Genomic DNA, 15,694 nt, shown 5'->3' on the forward strand with positions numbered 1-15,694 from the left:
ACAGTTTAACAAAGAGAGAAACCAGACTGCAGTGTGTTATTTTCATACTTATAACTACACAAAACTACAGTTTAATGCAATGAGGGATTAGGTACAAGCAGCTATCTTGAATCTGCTCTGATAATTAAAGGTGAAGGAGTTAAAACATTAAGACTACACCTTTCAACAACAGCATCAGGTTTCTCAGCACAAGGCATTTGCACAGCACTTAAAGGAACACATGATTAAGCTCAATTGTGTAAAAGTTCCCTAATAAAAACCCCACCAAAAATAAACTACTTAAGAGCAAAAGAGATTTGGGAGTGGAGGAACATGAGTCAGTAGAAGGGCTTCTAAAATGAGAAAGTGGTTTTAAAAACATGAATACAGAAAAGCTGCTCCAATGAGTAATAAAAACTGAATTCCTACTCAGGAAGAAACAGCTTTGTATTTTGGGACTCGCTGAAAGAAACTGTACAGGGAATGGCCTTGGTTTTGAGTTATAAATGAGAAAATACAAATCCCTAGATAAGTTTACATGGAAATATATAAGAAACAAAATTTATTACATCTAGAGTGTAAAGATATTAAAAAGAGCACAGAGTTCAAATAACTTCAGTGAATTATTAAAAAAAACCCAAAATAATTCTGCAAAAACAAGGATATAAAATATTCTCTCTCACTCAAGGTACAAAAAATCCTCTATGAAATGAATGAAAGCCTGAAATCAAAATTAAGAGACTGAAGAAACATATCTTTATCCAGATGATGAAAGAGCAGGAAGGAATTCTGAAGAACTGTCTTTATAAAAATATTAACAAGAGAGTGATTGTGAAAACTAAACACCCACTAAATAAAATAAATCAGTGTTTACCCGCACCCCCTCAAAACAAAACAGAGATACCCAGGCAAGATATAGGTATGGCATTCTGCTGAAGGATTATTTTGTCATCAGTCTTCAATTAAACTCACACCACCCTGAGATACAGATAAGAAGCAACAGTCAAATAAATGTTATCTGAGAACTCTCTCACAAACCCATTCTCAAGAGTGTGAAAGGGTCACCGGTAATACTCAGAAATAATAGGAACAGGTGTAGCTGCTCACCCACAACCCTGGGATGCAAGGCTTTGTCTGCATAGCTCCTTCCTTATCTTCTTTCTACCCAAATCATGGTATGTTCACGATCAACAAGTTTATCAGAATGACCCTTCTCCTTCCTCAAGCTGACACATTTACTAGAAATTAATACATTCTTAGATTTCTTAAGTTGTAAATAATAATAGCAGTGAGTATAAGACCTTTTACCTTCAGGCTTTGCACATGTCAGTGGAAATGCTGGTTCCAAGTGCCTGGCTCTAGGAGTGGTTAGAAATCAGCAGATGTGCACCAGCAGCACTTCATTCACACCCAAACCTGGCCCAGGCTGCTCCTGGGAAGATCTATGCAGCACACCAGGAAAGAGCTCTGCCATTCCCGCTGACTGTCTGTGCCCTTCCTCCCCAAGCCCATGCTGCAGTGGGATGCAGAAATCCTGCCATGCACTTTGGGGAGGCTCTGCATCTTGCCAAGGCTCTGGGCAGAGCTGAAGGAGGCAGCTCTCCTGGGGTTCAGCATCCTTTCATCGCCTAAGAGGATGAGTGAGTCCATCCAGGAGGGATTTCCACAGCCAAGAACCGATGAAACAGTGTCTGAACATGCTTCCTAGACTGTGAGACCAACTGGAAAATATTTATCCAGATCTTGCATTTTCTTTTCTTTATAAATCCCTCTTCCCTTGTCAAGCTGCCATGAAAACAACTGGTCCTCTTTTTGGAGTTAAGCATTTCCTGAAGAAGGAAACCCCTCTGCCATTCTGGCACAGAGATGAAGCAAAACGCAAGAGGCCAGGCAAGCATTAGAAGGAAGACAAACTTTTTAAAGAAGTTGATAATCTCCAAATATTTCAGGGGGAAAGTGGGAATACTTTTAATTGAGTGAGGCTGTGGAAGTAGAGTACTTGGCTTCTCGGACAGAAGAGACAGAATGTGCACCCCTGGGTTCTCCTGGTTGAACTCCAAAGCACACCTCTCCCACTGTGTATTTCACAACACAGAAAAGGTCTCTTGGGTTTCAGTCCTAATGACAAGAATTTCTGTCCAAACAGACATTTCCTGGGGGACTTTTAATCAAGCTTTTTTGTGTAAAGCTGTTTGCATACTTTGGAGAAACCCCATGTCTCACATCATCCTGTGGCTGGGCACTTTTCCCACAGATCTCAGTTGCATGAGAATTAGCAAGCTCTGCTTCTCGTGAAGAGGAAAACATCCATTTTCTTGGATCTTCCTCGAACAGTAAATGGGATTGTAAGCATGGAAAGACACCTTCTGCCCACCCAAACACCAAAAGAGTCAGTGGACAATTCAGTGACTCCCACAGAACTAAACTCACGTGGTTTGTGGAAAAACACAATATACGATCCTTTCTGTGCATCTAGACTGTGGTTGAAGTACACAACAGATATGTATTTCTCTCACCCCTTTTATCTTCAAGTCATCTCCCTCAGACCTCAGATCTAAACCCCAGGAGCTCACAAGTTTTACCACTGTTTTAGCAGGTCTCAGCCTACAGGCAGGAGCCTCTGCCCAGCAGCTCTAGCTAATTATTGCATAGGCAGCACTTAAGGAAAGAGAAACCCAGTTGAGAGCAATTAGTTGTCCTCTGACTGTACCACACAGCTGCACCTCTTACAGGGTGAACTAGTTCTGTTAAACACAAGCTGTCATCTACTTGAGGGGTCAGAATCTGAGTGTTTATGATGGCAAAAGGTGAAAAGAAACCCAATGGAGGTGTTTGTCCATCCCACCAAAAGCTCTGTTTTCCTGTGAAGTGGCCCACACAGGACCTGGCTGTTGCAAGTGATTTTATGGGTGACATCATCAAACTTATTTCCCCAAACACCTTCCCAGCAACAATTTCCTCCCTCGAGAGAGTTTGACTTTTAATCTAGAGACACATTGTTTTTCTCTCAGTTCCTGAATTGTGACTGTCTTTGCAAAACCAGTTTTGGCAGGCTCAGACAGAGGTTTGGCTCACCCCAAAGAGCCAAAAGGTTCCATCACTGTCCCATAACTGACATAAAATATTTACCAAGTGGTGCCTTCTCACAAATAATCCTTTTCCTCTGTTTACTTTACGTGGTTCTAAAAGCCAATAACCCAGTGACTGGCAATACTTATGAATTATGAGAGAACCATTTGGTATCAAGGAGCACCAGAATAGAGGAAAGAAGGGAACTAAAGGATGTTCTACCCTTCATATACAGTGGGATTCTGATCCAAAATGCTCATATCACATAGAACACCTTCCCAGAAGGTCTCAACAACAGTGAGAGCCTGCAGTAGAAACCTTCTTTCCTTATCTGAATAAATACAGAGGAGAGGACAAAACCAAACAACTCCTTAACAAGAGGACTTCAACATAAAAGGAAGAAAGGTAGTTCTGTAACTATTTTTCCCCCATGTGTTCCACACAATTTAATAAGCATAATCAAGCCAAATTACTATTGAGAAAGGTCTTAGAGAAACAAATCAGTAACTGTACATAAATAGGCCTGAACAGATACAGTCCTTCTTAGTTATTTCTTCTTTTTGGTCATTTGTTTTTGTTTTAAAGCAACACAACAGCTCCCAATAGCAAACATAAGCCTGTCAGGGACATTCCACTGGGACGGAAAGACTGAACACTCCTGCAGATGTAGTATATCCTTCTTTCACTACTACTACTACTACTACTGAATTTTTTGGAATACTGATGACTTGTCCAGCAGCCTCAACTGTATCCAGATGTAACCAGGTTTTTAATGTGATAATCTGGAGGACTCTGGAAATTGCTGAGGTTTTGGGGAGCAAGAAGGTTTATTTTTAGTTTTATTACAAATTTAAACTTCATGGATTTTTTCCCAGGCACCATCAGTTACCAGGTTCAAGCTGGGTAGCCCACTACAAAGTTTCAGGAAAGAATGAGAGAAAAGGCAAGTTTATCCCCTTCCCCCCCTCTTTTTTCCCACCCTGCCTTAAGAGTGTTGTTATCAGCAGGGTAGATTTAAATGAAATCTCAGACTGGCATCTTGCTGACCTCAATCCCAGCTGGCTAAACCCTTGCAATACGGCTGTCCTTGGCATCTACCGGAGAGCAGACGCCAATTCAGCCGCTTGATTACGAAATGGAGAATCTGGTATGAGGAACTAGATCTATTCCACTGTCTGAAACACTGTTTAAAAGACAGCTTAATTTCTCTCTCTCCTTAGTACTTCACTGACAGGAGCAGGCTTGATATGTCAATCAGGGCAGCACAACACCAGAGGACACTGTGCCTGCATGACTGCATGCACCACACACATGGTGCACTTGAGAAGGAAATGCTACGGCTACTACCAGGTGATGCTTGTTTTAAAGGGACCTCCAAGTTTTTAAGCACACACTAAACCATCTCATACCACTTCCTTATCAGAAAAGGACCTTTTTTTCAGTTGTTTTTAAAAAATTAAGATAGAGCAGCGGAGCATCACCAGTGTCATGTCAATAAAGCCAAGTTACAAAGCAGTTTAAACAACTATCGTACATCTCACAACAGTCACTTCTTACACAAACAGAAGTAGAACAAAACAAAGGTGAGTTCATTACCTGTACTCAAAAAAATCTGATTCCTCCCTTCAGTTATGGACTCACTGACAGGGTGCCCTTTTCGACTCATTATCTTTGAAAAGCCACTTGAGAGGGAGGAGAAGAAGTCCCGGATGAAGTAGCCCTGCTGTTCGGCATCCAGCGAACGCACGGCTTGCAGGAGCGGCCTGGCACTCCTGCTCGCGGTGTGCGGCACGGGCTCCGACAGAGAGCGGTGGAAGGGAACCCGGAATGACCTAGTCCTTGCCTTGAAGGGTGTCTCAGGTGGGTCTTCGTGGAGATTGTCAGCACTGGTAGCATCCACGCTTGCAGAACTTTCAGAAAGACTTGGGTCATTGCATTCCCCTTTCAGACTGGAGGAGCCTTGTCTTTTGCTCACCCTCCAGGGAAGCCAAGGATGTGTCTGCCACCTGTGTGCTCCAAGAGGTTTCTCTGAGTCAAAACTCATCTGTTTATTCAACCTCTTGCGTTTTATTTGATGGTACCAATGGTAGTCCTTCAAGGCAGATGTGCCAGCATCTTGTTCCAGTAAAGATCTTCTGAAAGTCCTGGGAGAGAGACTATGATGCTTTTTGAAAGCACTCATTTTCCACCCTTTGGATTCCAGCACTTCACTTACATTCCTTGTTGCTTAGTAGTCACGTAGCTGTAGTTCCTCACTCACCATTTTACATCCCCGGTTACTTCGTTCATGGCTGTGAACTGCAAGACAGCAGAGGTTCTTCCTGAAGACCTTGAGCACCAATCCCAGAACCAGGTATTCCTACATCTCCACAAGAAGAACGTGCCCTCACCTGTAGCACACCGACTTCTAACAGCACAAGAAGCCTTGCTGAGCTTGCTGTTGCTTCCTGGGCTGTCACATTTCTGCATCAAGCTCTCAGGAAATGACTAAAAGAGCCCAGCCATGAAAACCCACAGTGCCGTTCTGCGCCAATCACACTTCACTTTTTTTCAGTCTACATTAAAGATTTGTTTAAAAAAAAAGGAATGCGAAAGTACTTTGCTCTAGAGACACAGCAATGTCTCAGAAAAGCATTGAAAAATTACAGTACTTAACTAAGAGTCATGCACATGTTCTTCAGTTAAGTGGCAAAGTAAATTACTACATATAGTTAAGTATAAAGTTTCTTTTTACCACAGGTATGTTGTATCACTTAAGAGTACCTCAGAGCTACCTTTTAGAGAAAGGTAATACAGGCAGATTGAGCAGAATTGAGTGCTGGAAGCATGAGACAGGAAAGCAAAGCAGAGGAATGGAGTAAGGAGAACAAGCCCTGCAACTCGATGTACTGAGAGTGTAAATACACTGAAGGGAAATAAGTAAAAGAGGAGGAGACAAGGGATTGAGAGGGTGGGTGGGACTTCATCAAACACAGACCAAAGGGAAGGGTTTGAGGCATGGCAAACAGAACAGGGCAGCAGGCAGATATTCCTTATTCTCCTCCCCCTTTCTTCCCTTTCTAAACAACAGAATAGAGGATTATATTTTATAAATCTAGTTGCAATAAATGAGATGGAAAAAAATAGTCCTATCTGTTTAACCAAGAGGGGAAAAAACCCTCTTGCCTTCACTAAAATTTAAGAAACAGCTGACTGTTTTAAAATCTCATAAAGAAAATATCCGCTGGTGAACTAAGAACATGCTTGCCAAGTTTCAGACCAGAACACTTAAATCTCAAGTCTACTAAATCCCTGAAAATAGGGGGTTTATAATGGAAATGCTGACAGACCCTTAGCAATAAAGTAACAATGAAAACTACTCCTCTGGTTAAATAAAATGATAATCTGGTCTGGCAGACCAATAAAGCTTAACTGACCCACTATGGGATCTCGCCTTTAAGCTAGGCTGCATTCATCAGCCAAAGTACATTCCTGACAGCTGCAGATGCAAAAACACCCTTACTTATGTGTATATATGGGAAAGGGTATCACTGCTCCCTAGAACAGGGAGTGAGTTACCCTAAGACCTCCATCACATCAAAAAATAATTTATCTATCCTGTAGCAAGTTAGACTGTTCCATTAGAAGCAGCTATCTAAAAATGACCATGTCTAAGAAGTCACAACAAATAGCCTCAAACAGAAACAGCTCAGACACTGCAATGCAAATTCTGCATCAAATAATGACACTGCCTCTCATGCTTTGTTGATGGCATGCTGCTTAGAACTTAAGTCTGGGATGACAAAGTGTACCTATACCACAACTCTGTTACAATTTCCATCCAGAGCAATGATGTCTCAAGGAAGCACATGGAACCAGTGAACACAGAGATACTGGTACTCCCAATAAGAAAATGAGACACAGACTCCACCAGGAAAAAAGTAGCTGGCTTTTGTCTTGAGCTTCTTGATCCCAGGGCTTGCTGATCACCTTTGGCTGCAGCCCATCTGGCCCCATGAACTCACATGGGTTCTTTAAAGTAACTCCTGCTTGACCCTCACCCATTGGCAGCTGTTTTCTTCCTTGATCCTTTTCACCAAGCACAGAGGACCAGGAGTTCATGGTTCCAAACACGGGGCAAACACAGCAGCATTGGGAACCCCAGTTTTAACTGGGTCTGCTGTTACTGCATCCCCCACCCCTTCCAGCGATGAGTCCTCCTTTTCCTTGTTGAGCCCTTTGCTGCTAATGTGGCAGCAGTGCTTTGGCCAAATGCTTTGAATTAGGCAGTCTGGTAAGGAAGGCTTTGTGGAACTTCAGGAGTAAGTATGAGTAAACCCGACGGATGATGATGATGTGGTTCGCTCAGTGGCACAAGCCATAATCAGCAGGGAAAGCTGAGAATGTGAGGTAGGTTTCTGGTCAGCTCTGTAAACCTTGTTTGCACAAGTTTCCACTAACACATCGACATCTCCTTTTGGGTTGGGAGCACAGAAGGGCAGGAGAGGACAGAAAACACAGACAGACGGTGCAGTAGCTGAAGCCCTCCTCAGTTTGCTTGCTGTGGTTTTCTAGTTGCTTTCTAACTCTTGCTGATCTCTGCCAGGCTGGGCACCCAAACACACCACGCTTTTGAGAGCACTTTCCTGTCCTGTCAGAACACTACATACCACTGAGCAATGACAACTCAGATAATGTGACCCCAGCTGCACCAAGGCAGGGATTCAGCACAACAGCACTTCTGACAGGACAGAACTTTAGGTGAGACACTGGTCTTTGCATGGGGACAGAGATGATGACCAGGATACTGCCCTCCTTTGTCATCACTATCCTGTGGACACCTGACTGTATGGCGAGATGCCTCCATCCCCTTTCCAATACAGCTGGCACTGCATTGATCACTGACTCACACAGACCACCTGTTTCAGCAAGGGAACACACACAAAGATTAGCCATGTCTCAAGTTACTACACAAAGCAACGTGCAAAACCAGTTATGGGTTAACTGCTACTCAAGACTATTTTTATTGGTGTGGCCAGGGGTTGGACATCAGCTCTGTACAGACCTAACAATACAGAGAAAAGTTTCAATAAGCACTCTACGTGAAGCCCAAGAACATCAAAGTCACAGTTTAGTTTAAGTTTGAATAATATTGAGAAAGCTTTTTCCTTTTTTTTTTACTTCTGATTTCACTTTTTATTTCATGTTACCAGCACTCAGACAAACACATTTTGTGATCAAAGAAAAGTTACCCTTGGCCTAGCTGAGGTTTCACAGCATATTTTACAGGGGGTAAAAGGGTCTTCTCAAAGTGCTTCTGAACAGGCAGACAAGGTTTACATGTTTATTAACATAAAACCACTGATGCACAAGTTTGCTTAGTCTACCAATGAAACAATTCTTTTAAATAGCTAACTCAAAAATTTTAGCCTGGGCTTTGAATCAAACTGATCTCTCTCTTCCTTATACACATCATCAGTAGCAATGATGATGTTCAAGAAACCCCTTTGTCTACACTAATCCAATGCCACCGAATTAAAATTGGTCTCAAGCAGCTCCAGCATTTCCTGTGCCCATAGAACCTGCAGACAAGTAATTCAGAGGGCAGAACATTCTCCTTGATCTGCAGTCCAGTTACTCAGGCTCCAGTCCTTCCAGAGCAAGCAGTTTATCCTGGGAAGCATTTACACAGTCTCAGTATCACAAAGAAATCAGCTTACAGCAGTGACTGCCACTGTATTAGTGATGTGAGATCCCCAGCCGTACTGAGCCACCCACACAGCTGTCAGCAGGTAAAATAATGTCAGGGGAAGAAACGAGTTTGTCAATTAACTTGAGAAAATCTGAAATATTTTCAGTCTTGTTTTTAATACCAACTGCCTACAAACGTGATCCTCCACTAGCAAATTTTCCTCCCTTTTTTTTCTGGTAGTGTTTGCAGTTCATTGTGCCAAATCATTCATTTAGCTTTTCAGAAAATTACTATTTTCTTCCTAACAATCCAGTCACTTAATCATCACACTTGACATGTTTAACAGCATATATTTCACTACTCCTAGATATTTGAGTAATTTATGCACAAAATGCAGATTTGCTATGTTGGAATGTAACTGTATTTCAGCTTTAAGATTGTATTGGGAAAACAATCTTTCTTAACTTTATAACATTTCACAGAAAATATACGCAAGCAGCGTTATATTTGCACCGAGCATATGAAGATAAATCTTTGGCAAGGGCCTCCTGTGTGGGAAATATGCTCTCCACCATTCAGCTCCCCAGAAAAACTACCCAGCTCTGCTGCATGGAGCTCCAGCAATTTCTCAGTGTATGTTGTTTAATAAATACTACCAGCCAATTAAAAAAGTAAAAAAGCAATGCTACAGAAAACCCCAAATGCAGCATTGTCAAGCAGCTGGAAGGAAAACCTGGCTCTAATGTTACAATTAATATTTAATGCTTGCTTGCTCTCTGAAAGCTGTCTTGAGCTTGAGAAGAGGCTCTATAATGTGTAAAACTTGAGTTCATAGCTTATATTGTAAAAAAAATGAACTGCAATCTCCCATGACCAAACTGCTCCATTCTAAATTAGTTTTGGACCAAACAAATTTACCAGCTTCTCATTTTTAAACTTTTTTTGCCAAGACAAGGAGGGAAAAAGGCGAAAGAAGAGAGATAAAAAAGAAAAAAAAACCAAATGCCACACAACCACCAAAATCCATGCTGAGCCCTGAACATTTATTCACCACACTTGGGTTTTCAACAAAGCTCTCTCTTTTAATTGAGAAAATCACCAGGCTAAGCAAATACCACTTCTGAGAAGATCCCAGCTTAAGTCCCCAGCTACCAGCCATCAAATGAGCTTTAACCTGTAGAAAAGTAAGTTAAATTGCACCCTGTATTCTCCCCAGAGAAATCAGAAGGAATATAGAGGGACAGGGATCCTGGATTTTGCAGTTTTGCTCCCCTTAGCTCTTTTCCCATTCAAAACTAGCCCAATGCTCAGTGCATTGGAACAGTTCATGGAGGAGTAATCAATATATAAAGTAGAAATGAACACAAAAGTTTTCCAATTGACCCAACTTGACATGTAGTTAAATAGCATAGAAGATGAAAGATTTTTCCTTCCCTTTAAATTAGAGACTTTTCAAAATATTAGGTTTTGTTTATGCAAGGCTAAGTAATTAATGAGCTAACATCCCCTTCCCATCTCCTATCACCAAGATGCATCTGTTTCCCCCTGCAACATTTCCTGCAGGTGGATATCACTTTTCCTCAGCTCAGCGCAGACCACTGCACCTGACTTATTTGACCTCTTAATATTTAGTGTTAATTAATGTTTAGAAGTTACACAGACGACAAATGAAACAGCACCTTAAAACTGTTGTGTTTGGGATTAGAGTGACTGGAAGAATGAGGCTTGGAATCGGCATGGCTGGAAGACAGAGATCCTTTACTGAGCCCAAACCAGAGCTCCTGAAAGCAAAGCTGCCACGTGTGCCTCTCACAAGGCTGGAGCTGGCAAAGCCTGGCAGTGGCCACGCTGCAAGTTCACCTGTCCCAGATAAATCAAGATATGCTGTCTCCCCTATCACTATGCTGAGACTGAAGTGCCTCTGAATAAGCTAAATGGTGACAGCAGAGCATTTGAATGCCACAGAGCACTTCATTTTTCTCATCAAATTTTGGTGCCAAGGCAGGCTGAAACTGCTGTCCCTGCCCCATGATTCCAAGCTCAACCTGTCACCACAGCCACAGCTGCAGCAAGGCAACCTGGCTTGGCTCTGCTTTTGCCATGGTGTAGTTTCTGAAGGCAGGTACTGAACACTCTTCAAGATAGACAGGAACTTCCACCTGAATATGAGGAAGAACATTATTGTGCAGTGACCACACACTGGAAGAGATTGTCCAGACAGGTGGAGTCTCCCTCACTGGAGATATCCCAGACCTGTCTTGATGCAACCCTCTGCTGTGTGCTCTGGGATGACGCTGCTTGAGCAGGAAAGCAGCACCAGATGACCTGCTGTGCTCCCTTCCAACCTGATCCATTCAGTGATTCTGTGATTTCTGCCCTCTAATTCCCTGGCAAAACTGCTACAATTTCTCTGCTGATACAAACTCCCTACGTGAAAATACCGATTTCATTTTTCAATGCTTTCCTGTGATCTGCATGAGAAGCTGCTACAGCCCTGTCGATTGAGCAGAGCAGAGAGAGATAATATAAATTTATGAGATGCTGGGCTTTGGATGAATGCCACGAAATGTTCGCAAGAAAATCCCATTTCAATACATCGCGAATAAACCTGCAGAACAGCGATGCCAGGTTTTAATTTCACTAGCAATCTTTTGTTGTTGTTGTTGACGACCAAACACAGCTCATGCCAAGTTTCGAGGGCCATAAAAATGTACATTTAAGAGCCAGCCAGGCACACTCAGCGGCTGAGCCCACTCACAGCTGCGAGCCACCCCAGCCAGCCAAGGATTTTAGCAACACGCGCTGGTGCAAATAAATAAATGCATGACTTGCAGGTAAACACTCCGGCAACTACTCTGCAGCATGGAAAGGCATCACAGCAAAATGACCTGTGTGGAGTGAGTGCCGGCAGTTGCCTCAGAAATTTGGAGAGATTTAGGGATTTCTGTGAGGAAAGCAAGCCCTTGGCCCTGACCTGTGACATGGCTGCTCCCACAGGTCTGGCTCCTCCATGGCCTTAACACTGTGAAGCCACTGACACAGGGAGCTCAGGAGGGAAGAAACCCTCTGGAGCCACAGATCACCAACCTGAGCCCCTGAAAAAAGAGAGCTGTGCTGACCTACTTCACTCTCAACTTTTGAAACTCTACATAGAAATCAGTATCTTTATATAAATATATAAACTTTGACTACATGAAGAAAAAAGTGCTTATGCCCATTCCATTCCTTCATGATTACAGGCTGGGCTTTGTCCCATCAGAAATATCATACACAAACTGCTCATTTCAGTTCTTAATAGCCTTGTTTTTCAGCAGGCAAAATTAACTTTCCATCACCCCTCTCCCTTCCCAGTGGAAGTGTTTGGGATTAGTGTGGAGAGAGTGGGGAAAAAAATCATTAGTTCTGCAATCTTAAAGCATGGGTTTTACCAGCAAAACACAGTTTTGTTGCTAGATGTGATCCCTGTGTTCATCAAACCAACTGCAGCCTAAACTACTAAGAGAGGAAATACAGTTATAGTATATAGGCAATTTAATGGATAAACATCCCAAAAATGGTTTTGGTAACTACGACCACATAGCAGGTGCATTTATTCGAACTGTCCAGCCTTTGCTTTTATGTAACTAGAAAGGAACATATCCTCACTGCAGACTGTTTCAAAAACAAGTCCTACCAATCCTCCACCAACAATGTTAGGAGCTGGGTTTATAATTTCATTCTGTGTGTTTTTTAATGAGTTGCTGTAGTTCTGTTAGCCTTATCTTATCCTTTTTTAGAGTGAATAAACTATCTTTATATCAACAACTCCTTCACACAATATTAGTTTTATAAACAGATTTTAAAACATAAATATATTTTAAAACATAAATATATTTTAAAAGCTTCTCAAACACTGGAAATCCCACTGTAAAGCCAACAAGCAGCAAAAGATAACCACCAGCTAATTGACAATACTCTCCAAAATCACTGGAGAGTGTACTCGTACAGTGTATATAAAGAACTTTAGCAACATGCATAATTAAATTCTTGCATTTATCATCTAAACACCACCAGTAATTGCAATACTCTGTCTGCTGTGATGACTTTGCAGACTGAATCCAACCATGAACCCAAAACTGCCAAGTGCACCAAGTGCACCATGTGCCTAGACAGCATTAATGATGACTTTGCAGACTGAATCCAACCATGAACCCAAAACTGCCAAGTGCACCAAGTGCACCATGTGCCTAGACAGCATTAAAGCATTAGCCACAGACATGGACACTGGGAGCTGGGCATACAACAAACTACAAGGAAGAATTTACAAATTCTGAATTATTTTAGGCTCTGAATTTTGGTAGGGAAAGTCCTTGAGCTGTATGAGACTTATCCTAACACCCACCTTGCAAGCCCCGTCAGAATGTTGTGTTAATATCAGCAAATTAAAGTGCAACAACTGACAACAAATCAATGACATCTGGAATTTAAGATGAAACCTTCATCTAAATGGAGAAATAAACTCCAGAGAGGACATATGAAACATCCTGGTATCTCAAAATGCCAAAAGACTGAAATTAAAACACTTAGGAGTAGCATGGGAAAAGGGTCTGTATAAAATACCATGTGCTGTAGCACTATGACACACTGCACAGGGGGAGAAAAAAGAGCATTTTATAAACTCAAATGACCTTCTAACTACAAGAGTTTTCTCTCCACAGATTGTCTGTCAGGAACAGCCTTGAATCAGCACAGGAGCCCCACGTCAGGGACAGTGATGAAGCGCTGAAATGAAGATGTACCTTCTGCCAGCCTGGGCCTGCTGCGAGCTCGGCGCCAGGCCTGGAGGAGATTCCAGCCCTGGCAACAGCATGCAGAGCCAAGGGATGAAGCAAGGTGACCTGCAGGCATCAAAACAGCACAAGGCTTGAAGGAAACAAAGGAGCACACCCTCTTTGAGCAAACCTCTCTGTGCTTGCAATTTACAGAATGACTAAAGATGTCCTGTGTGGGACATAGCTCATGATACACCATGTGATCTCAGAGAAGAACCTGTATGTCCTAACACTGAGCCTGTGAACTTAAATGCACAAAAGCAGTCTTTTCCCAAAAGGGAGAGATATAGAGTAACTTCAACCTTTGAAGGAAGAGGAAGGTGGGAGGAAAAGAAAGAAGATAATTTCTCTTTCAGAGACTATTTAGGGAACTAATTTGTGACATGTGCACACACTTCCTCGCTAGACGACAAAATAAAGAAGTGGACATTGTGAAAAAGGATTTGCACGAAGCACAAGTCATTGTACCCCAGGCAGAGTCCTCAGACACCAAAGCCATCCTGAGGACTGCTGTGGGTGCCAGCTGCACATTGGAGCCTCATCCTCCAACAAGCCATGCATGAGCACTCCAACTCTTTTCTGTCTTTTCATTCATTATGATGATACCACAGATTGATTCTCTTTTAAGTTCCAAAATGACTGGCTTTGTTTCATTAGGTGTGAACACCAGATGAGCAGCACTGCCTCTCTCTGAGGTCAATCCTTCCAAAATTGAGCACAGTCCCATTTGTAAGTCTGTGCAAGCAGCACTTCCAGCAGACAGCCACTGTCCAGCAGCCTCTTAAAAAAAAAATCTCAATTATTTTCATTGCAAACAATGAAATTTTAACCAAAAAGTTTAACAGAACCATGAAAAAAACAAAGAAAACAACGCCCCCACAACTGCATGCTTTTGCTTGGAGCAAAATACTCTCCAGGTGACATTTCTGAAATGCCTTTTTTTGTTTTCTCACTTCATTGGTAAAAGGGAAAATGAGCTGATATTTGCTATTTTTACCTTATTCTCACTAGCACTGTTAGTAAACCGTACTCTAGTCTCACCAAGCAGCACAAGAACTGCTGTGAACAATAAAGTCTGACTTTGAAATTGTACCTTGAAGTCTCAAACCAACCTGCCAACAAGTCCACAATATTTGTTCTAAATATAAAACACAAAGGCACTCTGGGTTCTATAAAGACACAGGCAACCACCAGAGTTAGACTAAACTAATGAGCATGTGTATTCCAATTCCAACAGACAGGACAGCACTAGCCTGGCTTCACTTAGGAACTTGTTATAATCTCTGCCTTATAAAAAGGTTTTTACACATATGAAACACTCATATACCAGTGAGACATAAAATCAGCATGTAATCAAATCTCCACAGTTTTATGTACAAACCCCTCGGGACTTCAAGCTGCAAAACCAAACGTGAATAATTGCATCTAGTTTCTAATAAAGAACATGTGCTTCAGGACTCGAGTACACAAGTTTTCAAGAGCTCTCTGCACAGTATTTTTGGAGGTATGTCTACTTCAAATAAGCAATCCAGTTAAGCAGAGATAAACACGCACACACATCGGTGACCTTGTTTAAACAATGCACCAATTATTGTGATAAATCTGGTTGCCAAATCTAAATATAGATTTTCAGGAAAAAACAACGGAGCTTGAGTAGAAGACAGCCTTCTCCTATTTACTGTTTACCTAATTATCCAAATGAATGTGCAGCTTGGCCTGTCTCCCCTTTTCAAGCAACATGACCACTTTCCCTCTGGGAGCCAAGAGCGCTCTGGCTGTTACTGGAATCGCAGCATGATCCGGCACATTTGATGCTCCGAGTGCGCTTGGTGCAATTTCAAAGCTTGTCTCACAGTTTGGGTATGTGCACACTCTGCTTCCCCCAGACAGCCCCATGCCTGACACAAGGCAGATAGGCACTGCAGGACTGAGTCACTGCTACGGAAAGAAGCTTTTTAAAAAATTTTAAAATTTTTTTTTCAAATGAAGGCATAGGGGGGAGGAAAGAAAAATCTCATTCAAAACCCATTCTAAGTTTCCAACTTCGGGTGCCCAAGCAGGAAATGAGGGGAGGAGGGAGCACGGGGCAAAAAGGAGGAGGAGAAAGTTCTTCTATTCAGGGTTATATTTTTAGATTATTACTAATTTTGTTTTGTCACTGTGC

General features: G+C 42.1%; 1 protein-coding gene across 11 annotated transcripts in view; it reads right to left on the reverse strand.

Annotated features, from left to right (window-relative positions):
* The window catches only part of LOC146434184 (ras GTPase-activating protein nGAP-like), a 165,908-nt gene that overhangs the window by 102,942 nt on the left and 47,272 nt on the right, over positions 1-15,694 (reverse strand). For 3 of the 11 annotated variants that reach the window (XM_085068623.1, XM_085068622.1, XM_085068624.1), the window contains exon 1: positions 4,645-5,504. The exons of 2 other annotated variants lie outside the window; for them this stretch is intronic. In XM_085068623.1, coding sequence (XP_084924749.1) covers positions 4,645-5,230 — 586 coding nt within the window. In that variant the 5' untranslated portion in view covers positions 5,231-5,504. Of the gene's footprint in view, positions 1-4,644; positions 5,507-15,694 lie in introns of those variants that run through there. 6 more of the 11 variants (XM_085068626.1, XM_085068625.1, XM_085068630.1 and 3 more) reach the window with 4 other exon arrangements.

This window comes from Lichenostomus cassidix, chromosome 8 (genome assembly GCF_008360975.1).
Source record: "Lichenostomus cassidix isolate B80296 chromosome 8, HeHo_3.0, whole genome shotgun sequence".
Taxonomy (NCBI): domain Eukaryota; kingdom Metazoa; phylum Chordata; class Aves; order Passeriformes; family Meliphagidae; genus Lichenostomus; species Lichenostomus cassidix.